General features: G+C 40.7%; 1 protein-coding gene across 1 annotated transcript in view; it reads left to right on the forward strand.

The window, feature by feature from the left end:
- Positions 1 to 286: 286 nt before the first annotated feature.
- The window catches only part of ZNF804B (zinc finger protein 804B), a 235,386-nt gene continuing 223,278 nt past the window's right edge, over positions 287 to 12,394 (forward strand). Inside the window, exon 1 of the mRNA XM_020785121.3 lies at positions 287 to 637. Coding sequence (XP_020640780.3) covers positions 530 to 637 — 108 coding nt within the window. The 5' untranslated portion in view covers positions 287 to 529. The remainder of the gene's footprint in view (positions 638 to 12,394) is intronic.

Consider the following 12,394-nt stretch of genomic DNA (forward strand, 5'->3'; position numbering starts at 1 on the left):
GTAGTGAGCGCTGTGGAGAGCGAGGGAGCCCGGCTGCGGTACCTCCCCTCCTTGCCAAGTTGCGCGCCCGCCCGCCCGCTCTCTTCGCCTCTTCTTTTGGCGGAGCTCGCCCTCAGCAGCAGCGGTACAGCATGTGGACTGGCTCCCCGGCTTCCTCCAGTGCGCTCGGGCTGCTGGCGTTGCTTTCGTCAGTACTCCATCCTGCTGCGGGCAGCAGCAAGGAAGGTGCTGCTGGATGAGAGAGAGAGGGAGAGAGGGAGAGCCTCGAGAGGGAGAGGGAGAGACAGGGAGTGGGTGGGTAAAAGGGGACACTAGTGGCTCCTTCCTTCCAGGCGTCTGCTCCAGCCGGGCGGAGAAGAGCAAGCGCTTCTTGGCGACTCTGCTTCTTGTGACTACTGCTGCTGCTGCTGCTGCGTGACGGTGGCGAAGCCCCCGCTCGCTCTTCCCACCTACCCACCCTCTTGCTCAGGAGCCAGGGTCTTCTTGCGCGCTGACCCATTGCCCCGTTCTCCAACCAGCCCGGACCCGCATGGCGTGCTACTTGGTGATCAGCTCCAGGCATCTCAGCAACGGGCACTACCGTGGCATTAAAGGGATCTTCAGGGGACCGCTCTGCAAGAACGGCTCTGCCTCCCCGGTAAATGACACCTACCTGCCTACTCAGTCAGCCTACTCAGTCGGTCCCCATAGGCCGGGCGGCACAGATCCGTAGATAGCAGATCAGCGTGCATGCCTAAGCATTAGACTCTGCTGGCATCTCTGCCTCCGAGGGGAATGCAGACGGGGGGGGGGGAGGTTTGCGGAGGGGGGGGAGAGCGCTACTCCTCTCTTTGACTTTTCATTTCTTGCTACGTCTTGTGTTCTGACCTGACTGTTGCCTTCTGTCTTTGGTTCATTCGTGTGTGTGTGTGTGTGTGTGTGTGTGTGTGTGTGTATGTGTGTATGTGTTTTGAAAAGCTTCTTTGGTGTTTGGCAAAGTTTCTACTTCCCTTTTCTCGATTTACTGATGCTAAATAGACGAGAGAGAGAAATGCTGGAGGGGAGCGGGGTTTGTTACCTTGATGGCTAGACTAGGATGGTGTCAGGCGAGGAGGTTTGTGTTTGACACCCTGGCCCTGGCTTGAGGCACGGATTTTGCTTCTGTCATGTGGACAAGTTAAAGTGACTTTGATCTATAGCTACAGTCAAGCGGGTAGAAAGAGTTTTGAAACACACTGACATGAAATGAGCATCAGAAAGTTGAGTGAGCCATGGAAAACCTTGAGAAGGACCACTGAAAAGGCAAGAGTGGGACGGATAGGGAAGTGACCTGATGAAAGCCATGCATAAGGGCAAAACAACCAAAGGAAAGAGGGGGCAGTTAAGCAGCATGTAAGAGCAGAGAAAAGTGACAGTATCCAGTGGAAGTAGGAGAATGTTTGAAAGAAGAGTGTGGAATGTAACAATAAACACCAGTAAACAGGGAAGAAGCCTTCAAACTCTTTCAGCACCAGTATTTGATTTTAATCACGCATGCAATATGGGAAAACTCTTAAATATATTGCAGCAGGGAATCAGTTTGATGTATTTGCCATATTTTCTCTGGTTTCTTAATTGTTTTTGTTCTGTCTCTGATACATTTCTCCATATTACTTTCCTGAAGCTCTCCCCCCGCCCACAAATCCCTTCACTCCCCCCACCCCAGAGTTAAGATGTGGTGGTTTAAGATGTGCAGTCCATGCCAAACTGGGTCTTTGAGAGCATCAGTGCAATGCCTGGTGTGCTAAGGTAATGCAGGTCCACCGGAACTTACTCCCAAGTAAGTGTGCACAGAATTAATATCCATAACAGAATAGCTACAACATAACACAGAACACTTGTCAGTTAAAGGTACCCAACACATGACAGCAGTTGAGACAGTTCAGAAAATAGAACTAGAAAGTTCAATTAGAATAAAGTGTGAGTCGCTGAAAAGGCTCCTGCATCCCAATGAAGACCAAGATATTATTTGGTGTGAAATAACAAAACACAGGATCATGTTCAATGTGAAGGTTAAAGTTTTCAAGTTTTACAGTACTGATATGAGAGTTGGATGATACACTGTGGGGACAATTCTTGTACCATTATCGAAGTGACGTGGTCTTCTTAAGTTGGGAGCACTTTGGGGTTGCACAAAAGGTGGCCCATACAAGCAAGGGAGTGCCTGGCTCCAACATTTCTGATTGACATGACCCCTGTTTTGTAAGCTGCAACTTTAAAAATGCATCATACCATTTTGAACCTGTTGGAGAGGTTGTTTGAGAAAACAATAGTGGGAGTGCATGTGTTGCTGAGAATCCCAAGTTCAAAGAGTGAATAAACTTCAATAAGTGGCAAAGTTAAGTTAGGCACAGTTGTAATGACAGAGTACAAAGAGAAGAATGGGGTGGGGGGAAGGCGGAATAGCAAACTGAAGGCAATGCTAATTCAATAGCAGGAAATGGTGTGAAAAAAACAGCCTAAGTTCTAGAAAAGGTGTGCTGAAAAACCATTGAGAGATCCTTATTGGGATATGATGGAAGGGACTGAAAGATGAAGAAACATCATGGGAAATCAATAGAATGAGACTGAAGTTAGGGGTAAATTTTTGAATGGGAGCACTCTGATGTGTGCTACATACTTATTCTACTGTAGCTTCTTTACCTATCTGCAAAACTATGGCCTCTACTTTGTGGTATTAAGCATCATGATTATTGTATTAAGGTCCTGTCAGTACCAGAAATGGAGAAACATTCAGTGACCTTACTGTATTGCCTTTTAAGACCTGTTCCATCTTATAAATTTATATTACAATTTCTTTCCTCTGAAAACTTTCATTTTGTTTGTGGGACCCTGGGCACTGTTGTTTCTTGAAGCCCAGGAAATACAGCTTTGTCAGCACACAGTTATTTAAACGTTTCATTTATTTAAGGACACTTATGGACCACTTAAAGACCCAGTGTGGTATATTGGATAGAGTATCATACTAGGACTCTGGATACATGGGTTGGCCATGATCTTGGGTTGGCCATGGAAACTTACTGCAGGCTGGCAGTGGTAAACCATCCTTTGAACATCTTGCATAGCTTGAAAACTGTACAAGGATTTGGTAGCAAGTTGGTAGCACATTTAGATCACCTAAATGTCAAAAGACTCTTTTCCAGCAGCTTAAAAATCCATATGGTTTCCATGAAACACACTTGTATTTCATGAAAAGATTGTATTTCACGACTTCAATACTGCAGCTGAGTACATATGTGCAAATGAAACATACAATACATATCTCAGAATATAGCAGAATGATAAGGTATAATTTTTGTGTGTGATGATGATAGTTTAATTTTCCTGTATATTTATTTGGAAACATAGTCCCAAATCAGCTGAGAAGGTGGAACAGGTAAACAGATTAGAAGGGAGGGGGAAAAATAAAGAAATGGTGAATATTGCTTAGATTTATTTGAATTATAATTCTGTAATTATGACAGTGAATACAGCTTAACTAGATTTATTTTTTTAAGATACAACTTGGACACTTTATCCAGAGAAGGAACTTCTTCAGGCTTGTTGTTTAGTCATTAAGTCATGTCTGACTCTTCGTGACCCCATGGACCAGAGCATGCCAGGCCCTCCTGTCTTCCACTGCCTCCCAGAATTGGGTCAAATTCATGTGGATAGCTTTGGTGACACTGTCCAACCATCTCGTACTCTGTCATCCTCTTCTCCTCTTGCGTTCAGTCTTTCCTAACATCAGGGTCTTTTCCAGGGAGTCTTCTCATGAGATCGCCAAAGTATTGGAGCCTCAGCTTCAGGATCTGTCCTTCCAGTGAGCACTCAGGATTAATTTCCTTCAGAATGAGTGGGTTTGTTCTCCTTGCAGTCCAGGGGACTCTCAAGAGTCTCCTCCAGCACCACAATTCAGAAGCATCAATTCTTTGGCGGTCAGCCGTCTTTATGGTCCAGTTCTCTCTTCAGCCATGCTATTCTCATATTCCACGCCAGTCATGCTTCTCAATCATAAATCCATTTATGATGGCTGTCCCATCATTCCTAGCTAGCACACTTGCTGGACGTGATATATACTATATTTCAACACATATGCAGGGCACTAGTTTAGGGGAGGCTATCCTAGACAGTAGGTATATGATAGTATGGATTAACTTTTTTTTTAGTTGTTTCTTTTTTAAGGTTCTTTGCAAACTGAGGTCCCATTCCTTCATCCCTAGATGGTATTTAAAAACTAGCTAGCATCATATTGAGCACCAGTGTAGTTTAATGTGATGAACCAGGACTCAGGAGACCTGGGTTCATATATAGGCCAAGCAGTGGAAACTCACAGGTGGGGGGGCCAGTGGTAAAACCACTCCTGAATTCTGTCACATACTTTGAAAACCCTATAATGATGGACTTATATTCAATGCAGCTTGACAGCACATACCTGCACAAACATGCATATTAAATGTATAGCCAGTATTAAAAGGATTTGTAGTTTGGCTCTCAGGTCCTTCCAAGAACAGGCCAATTATGTGCTGGGACTACAGGTCCATATATTTCCCTGAGAGCAGATCTCATCTAATTTAGTGGCATCTTCACCTGAGCAGAAGGCATAACATTGTGGCATCAGCACTGGTTGCCACTTTGCAGTGATAATTGTACAAGGATGTCTGCATCTAGTTTTGAAACACGTAACACCCAGTCAATCTATTTTTAATATCCGCAAAGCTTAAAACGTATGAAGGCCATTTTGAGATTTCAACCAGAATAACTTTTGAGGAAATTTCTGTCTCTCTCATTTTTAAGATATGAAACCTGATTTTAAAGATATTTGAAAGCTATTCAGGCTTTTGAAGGGATGGGGGAAAAAACCCTGTGGAGATGACTTGCATTCTAAAGTCAAGAAATTTAAAACGTCAGATTGATCTGAAAGTGTGCCTCCAACCATATTGCATGTGTGCATATTCTTTATCCTTGCTTCCCACAGAAAATATGAATGGCCATGCTGTTGTTCACGTTACAGTGCACCAGACTTACACATATAGATCTTTTGAATAGACTAATAGACTGGATTCTTTCCTCATTCTCGTTGTTCTGGTTCTCTCAGTTCAAACTCATTTTGGAAAATCTTTATTTATCTTGGGTGGATGGGAGGAGTGGTAAGGCTTGACAAACATATTTATTTATAAATTCAGTGCTTTATGTTTTAGTAGGGAAGGGACTAATGATAATTTTTTAAAATCTCACTTGGGATGGTCTCTAGATATCCATAGAATCCTACATGTTCCATTTTAGTAGTCCCATCATTAGCACTGCAATCCTTACAAATGTGCCTACTCAGAAATAAGTCCTATCATTTGTAGCGCGGATTACTACCAGGTGAGTATTATTAGGGCGGTGAGTATGGTGGCCTAAAGACTCCTACAGTTATACAACACAGGCTGCCTCATGCATGGCTCTGTGCACTTTTTAATGTATAATGTGTACCTTTCTATATTTAAAGTGTTCTGTATTAACAGACCATGAAATGTTAGAAGGCTTATGGCTGTGCTTTCAACAGTAGTGAATATTTTAAACACCTTTATGAAATTTCATGGATGTGTGAAGAAAGATTTACCCAAATGGATATTTGTGTGTCACTATGTTTCTGTGTCAATGTCTGTATCCTGTACTGTAATAATAATGGTCTAAATCCTTAGGGTGGGCATTTTCTGTAACAGTTTATAAAAAGAAAAAGAGCGGTGTGTACTTTACATAGTGACAGTTTGGGGGGCAATGAGCAGTATTTACACAAACATACTTTTGTTCTTAAGATTTACCATGCTTGAGTAAATCCAGCTCCTCATGATTCCGAAAACAACATGATTTGGTAGATGAGCTAGAAAAGTTATGGGGGTGCATAGAAAGTAGATGCAAATGCGGGTGTAGGAAGGCTATGGGAAGTGGCTAGCACCCTTGCATTTTGTTTATGTTTATTTAATTATATTTGTAAGCTATAGCTGTATTCATTTATATGAGACATTTAAATTCCATCTTAATTGCTTCATGGATGTGTCTCATCAAGGTGCTGACGAGATCCAAAGTTAACCTATGGATGACACTGGCTTGTTTTCAGCTGATCATAGTTACAATTCACAATATTATCTCTGGGTTTGGACATAATGAATGGAACCTGCAAGAAAGTAGGTTTCAAGTAAATGTTAGGAAGAATTTAATGATAAGAGATGTTTCAAAGTGGAATAGAGTCCTTCAAGAGATAGTAGATTTTCCATCACTTTAGGCAATCCTCTCCTAATACAAATGGTGTATGTAAGGAATCACAAAGAACGGCCTGAGCTGCCATCTGCCCAAATAACACAAAACTATAAGCCCTGCCTATGTCCATCAAAAACCTGTCTACTCCAGCATTCTCTTCCCATAAGGATCAAACATATTCCCATGAGAAGTCCACCCATAATCAGGGCATTATACCTTACATTCCTTATCAACTAGTATTGAGAGGTATGCTGTGTCTCATGGAGTCTACATAATTAATACCAATAGACAGACTTGTTCTTTAGGAATTTGTCTAATTAGGTGTTTATACATGGCGAAAAAATACAGATGGGAACAGTGGCATCGTGAGAGCAGACTTTCTCTCTCTCTGTGGCCAAAGTCCTGTTGCTTAGTATAGTAAATTACACTAGAGTAGGCCTATTGAATCAATGAGGATTTAGTGAGCCAACTCCTTCATAAATCCCATTGGTTGAAATGAGTATTGACTAATTGTGACTAACTGTACTAAAGTAAATTGAAGTTAGGATAGGCCTTTTAGAATCAAAGAAACTTACAGAGGACTCACCAAACTGCTGATTTAGTGGGCCTATGGTAGTGCTTTTTACTATACTAAGAATGGGATTTTGGCCACTGCATATTCATTATAGCTGAATGTGAAAAGGCAGTGTCACCAGTAATTTTTAGCATGGTTTGTTAGCATAGGCATCATTCAATCTCGAGAGACTATGGTATCGTGCTCTGCATGGAGGACTTGGAACAGCATCTAGTGCAGCTGAGAAGGCTGAGAAACCACATAGCATGGTTTGTATGTGAATGAATTAAGGGAGGTGATTTAAGAGGATGCGACTAGGTAATGGAACACCCAACTTGACTCCATAAAGAAGAAATTACAAAGTAAATTTAAAATAAAATAAAAACACAGGCATACACAACTTGGAACACTAGTAAAACAGGTTCTATTTGAAATGTCAACAAATTACTAAAAGGAGGCATTGTTATGGATTGAAATATGACACTATACAAGCCTGAAATTCATCCAACATAAATCCCAAACTCAGTTGTTTCATGTCTTGAGATCAGAAGGTAACTTAAGCCATGTTTTTCTCCTGACTTAAATTTCTCCTGAATTAAAAATTTCAGGCACTTTTTATACTTAACGGTAAAAACCATTTACTAAGAGTGTGACAGAATAAAAATCATTCTACCTTTACAGAACTGCAATCCCTGTCTTTATAGGCAAGGCCCATTTCTGATCCTATTGTCTAAAAAATGGAAGAAGCCTAAATCAGGTGTTCAACATGCAACGCCTTCTAATGGCAAATAATCAGGAATTTATCAGTCCACCAATACTGTCAGGGCAATATTACCTGTTTCTCTAGCATGACCTTATTGAAAGGAGGCAAATAAGTGATATAAGGGTTCAGCAGCTGGTTTATGACTTGCTCTCTCTCATTAAACTCAGAATCATGGACGGAAAGTTGTAAGGGACTTCTTCAGTAGTAATATTGTCCAGGCCTGCTGATTATAGGAAAATTATTGCTATATCGTATGTGTTAGGAGACAATAGTTATACTGTCTCCTTCTCCCATATTCCCCATTTTTTTCACCTTCTAGGTACTATGACTCATATAATATCATTTATATATTAACTTACTGCAGAAATCCTTTGTTCTTACAGTAATTTAATCAACCCATTAAAAACAAAAACAGTCAACAGGAGAGCATCCAAGCTGTGCTAACTTTTGAGATTGTCCGTTCTATAGGTAAACAGCTTGTACAATATGAAGGAGGTTCTTAATGCTATGTTGAAGCTCTTTTCTTGCAATTTGAATGTGTTGAATTTCGGTCCTGCCCTATGGGACAAAGGGAAATAAATTTGCTTTACCATCATTCTGTGACAGTCCTTGATATATTTGAAGGTAGCTGCCATATTGCCTCTTAATCATTTGTTCTTCAAGCTTAGTATTCCCAGCTGCCTCACACCCTACTAGGTCATGGTGTTCACACCATTTTCCTTCTTGCTTCCCTGTGGATCCATTCTAGTCCATGGCCTTACTGCAGTACTGTCTTGCATGTCACTAAACCCATGATGACAATTTCTTTCAAGAGCTCATTCATAACAACAACAAAATCATTGTGACTTCGAATGAAGGTTGTTGCCTAATCAGTGGTCTGTGCCCTTCTTGGCACACTGTTTGGGAATTCCTGGCTGAAATGAAGTGTCTGGCATACTGCTTGCTTCAACAAAATTGTCAAAGAGGACTGAGAAGCTAAATTCAAGACTAGCACAAAACGAAAGATTATTGGGTTGATAATTAAAGGGAGACAATGAGGAATACTCGGCTTTACGCAGGGAGTCAGATTCCTGAGAAGAAATAGTTTGTTGAAGATGTGCCTTTCAGATGTTTCATTTCATCCTTCCAATTTATTTATGGGGTAACACATCTTTTTTGAGAATCCAGGGTGTTGCTTTGCTAGATGTAATGTGATCCCTATGCAAAAATCTAGCATTTACCAGAGATTTGTAGAGGTCCTGTGAGGAATACCTCTGGCTATAGATCTATCACATGGATGGCTGAATTGCTTGGAACTGCTAATGTCTTTTCTCTCTCTTTTATCTATATCTGATATATAAAATACTAGTATGCAGTACCATACTTGGCCCATTGTATTGTAGAAGCTAAACTGGACTGGATTTGAGCCCTGCAATGGTGCTGATGACTCAGCAGATGGCTCCCTTTTCTTCTTAGCTGTTTTTGATCAAATGCTGCTGGGCTGCTTGAGGCTTTTCGGCTCAGACATAAAACAAAGTCAGTTTTAGTTATATTTATTAAAAATTACTTCATATTTCTGCAGGTAGGGAAAAACTAAACTGGTAATTTATATACCCAAGGTGGAACGTACATCCTGCTTTCCCAGAGCTACCTCAAAATTGAACAGAATATAATACTTGCCACCCACTTTCCCAAATGATTATTTAGCAAGTGTGAATTATTTATTGTATTCCATATCAAAGACACATTTGCCTAAATGGGGAGCACAGTGATTTCTGCACTAAAATGCCCGATAAAGGATCAGTTAAACTTAATGGGAGTTGGTTACAGATTTGATGCCGGATGTTTTAATGGGCTTAACTTGTCGCATGCAAAGTGGTCTTCTTCAAGTTGAAGACCATATATCTGACTCTACATCTTTTATTGGACTGCAGCTCCAAAGATGGATATGTTTAACAAATACTGTAATATCAGTAGTTTAGATAATGATTGATGAGGCAGTCAGATTCCAAAATGGAAGCACGTGGGCCAAGGCATTCTTAATGCAAATTCTAAGTGCCGGATGGGGTTCCCAAGGAGTACTCCTTAACGCATCTTTCAGACTGGAAGCTTAGGTCTCAGATCTGGACAGGAATGTATTTGCACATTTTAAGCAACTTCACCAGCTGTGCCTGTCCTGTGAGTCATGTGATTTGGCTACAGTGGCACATACCTTAATAGCTTCCTGTTTGTGTTACTGTAATACACTCTGTGTGGGGCTGCCTTTGAAGACAGTCTGGAAACTTCAACTGGTGCATGATGCTGCACTTAGACTGTTAACTGGTGCTGGATGCAAGGGCTTACAACTCCCCTACAGCTTCTCTAGCTACCAGTCCATTTCAAAGCCCAGTTCTGAGTGTTGTTGATGACCTATAAAGCTGTATATGGCTTGGGCCCATGCTATCTGATGGATCATATGTTCTTGGACCTTAAGGTCATCTGGGAACCTCAGAACCATCACTTTTACAGGTCCATTTAATAGGGACCCAAGACAGAACCTTCTCAGTGGCTTACCTGTAGGTTATGGGACACCTTCCTCTCTGAGTCTAGGCTGGCTCCCTTTCTCCTCTACTTTTGGTGACAGTTAATAACATTCCTGTTCAGACAGGGTTTTAATATTTAATTTTAACATAGCTAGATGCCCTATACATGCTGTCATTATACCCTTTTTAATGTGTTTCAATGTGTTTTAATAACTTTACAAAAGCTGTTTTTAGATGACAACTTTAATATTTCCATGTTTTAACATTCTTTTAATGCTTAATTTTGCTTTAATTTTTGTTTATTTAAATTATCTGCAAGCTGCTGTGAGTCCCTTTGCTGTGAGAAAAGTGCCGTAAAAGTCACATCAATCAACCCATCCATCAATCAATGACAACTATTAAGAAAATACATTAAACATTTTTGAAGCACCAGGGCGAGATCAAGTGTACTTCCTTTTCAGTTAGAACTGATTACAGTACTTACGACTCATGCAAAAAACAAATACAAAAGGAATCACAAATACTAAGGATGTTGTTTGTACCCATGTGTTGTCTTGCAATATGTGAAGTAGACCCAGTGGGTTCAGACTCCCTGGGTAACATTCTGCTTGCAGTTAAACTCATTTCCTTTCCTTATTTTCTCAGGATAGCCTGCTTAATGTCTGTCGGAAAACCAGAAAGAGCTTTCTATTGGTGGATATACTTACACTATATAGAAGTACTTCAACTATATGTTAAAGTATGGTTTAATGCCTTGCTTTATTTGGTCAGCTAACATATCCTGGTGTCATTACAGCACTTGGGAAAAACAGAAACAACAATAACTTACAAAATGCAGTGTGTAAATAAATGGAATCTGACGTTATCCCACAGACATCAAAGGGATATATGGCATTATGAAAATGAATAGTTTTATTTGGAATAAGACTACTTCCATGACCATTGATCAGTGACATCTCTTCTAATTCACTTTTCCCCTAATCTCAGAGATAAATAGGCTGTAAAGCTTTCTTTACATAATGACAAATAAGAGAAAGCTTTTTAAGGTGTAAAGATTTTTTTCCATTCATTTTATTTCTTTGAAAGATGTCCGATCTTTCTTCTGTGGGTTGGCTTTTGATGAAAAATGCTTCTAAAGATGTTTGTTAAGCCCTCATCTTCCATCTCATCTGGTTCATGTGAGAAACGCATCATAGAGTGTCACCATTGTCCCCGACATATGAAAACCATTTTTTCCTCACAGCATTTTGTTGCATTTGCATTTGTCTGTTCTCTGACTGCTCTACCTCTTGTAAATTTTCCTTTTAAAATGATCTTTGAAATGTAGACTATTTATATTCATGAATTTAAAATCTCCTTTTTTTCTGTTGTATTTCTTTTACAATTAATATAATTTTAATACTTTTTTGTTTTAGAAATGATTTAGTCTTGTTTAATATGACATCGACATTAATACAGTGGTGCCTCGCTTAGCGAGTGCACCGTATAGCAATGTTTCCGTATAGCGATCCCTTTTACGGGATCGCTATACAGAAACATACCCGATCTTCGCAATGGGGAAAACCCGCATTGCGAAGATCGGGTATTGCGGCGGCCATTTTGGAGCCGCCAAACAGCTGTTCGGCGGCTCCAAAATGGCCGCCGGAAGCCCGGAAATGGCTGCCGGCAGCCGTTTTCACACCCTGCCCTCGCTTAGCGAGGGCGCGAAAATGGCTGCCGGCAAGGGGAATCCTCGCTGAACGGGTAAGTAAGCAAGGTATTGGAACGCATTAAACTAAGTTTAATGCATTTCAATACGTTTTCCCTACCCGTTTAGCGACGATTCCGCATAGCGAGGGTTAATCCGGAACGGATTAACCTCGCTATGCAGGGCACCACTGTATAATAGTACATGTTGTACCAAGATAATGTTCTAAAAATATCAGGACCTACCACCAATTAAGAAATCCAGAACTGTGCATGTAATCTGCTCTCTAGAACATTTTGAGGCTGTCTGTGCTATGTCTGATTCTTGGGCTCAACATGACAATATTTACTGTGAATAGTTTCTTATTACAATAAATTTGCTTGAAAACGCCCGAGTCTTTGCCGTGGGCTTTGTAATGTGATGTCTATTCAGAAAACCTGTGGTCGACATACACAACATTAGTACTAGATTCTGCATTGTCCCATTTTACCCACTCTTGTTATCTACCAGGTAGAACATTGCTATCTGTGGGGAAGGAGCTAGATATTGGTGGGAAGGGGGTTAAAATGCATGAGAGAATTATACTGCAAACAGATGGGAGGGTTACTTTGCAAACACTGTGGCAGTCTCACTGCAAAGTCTAATAC

Source organism: Pogona vitticeps, chromosome 6 (assembly GCF_051106095.1).
Source record: "Pogona vitticeps strain Pit_001003342236 chromosome 6, PviZW2.1, whole genome shotgun sequence".
Classification (NCBI taxonomy): domain Eukaryota; kingdom Metazoa; phylum Chordata; class Lepidosauria; order Squamata; family Agamidae; genus Pogona; species Pogona vitticeps.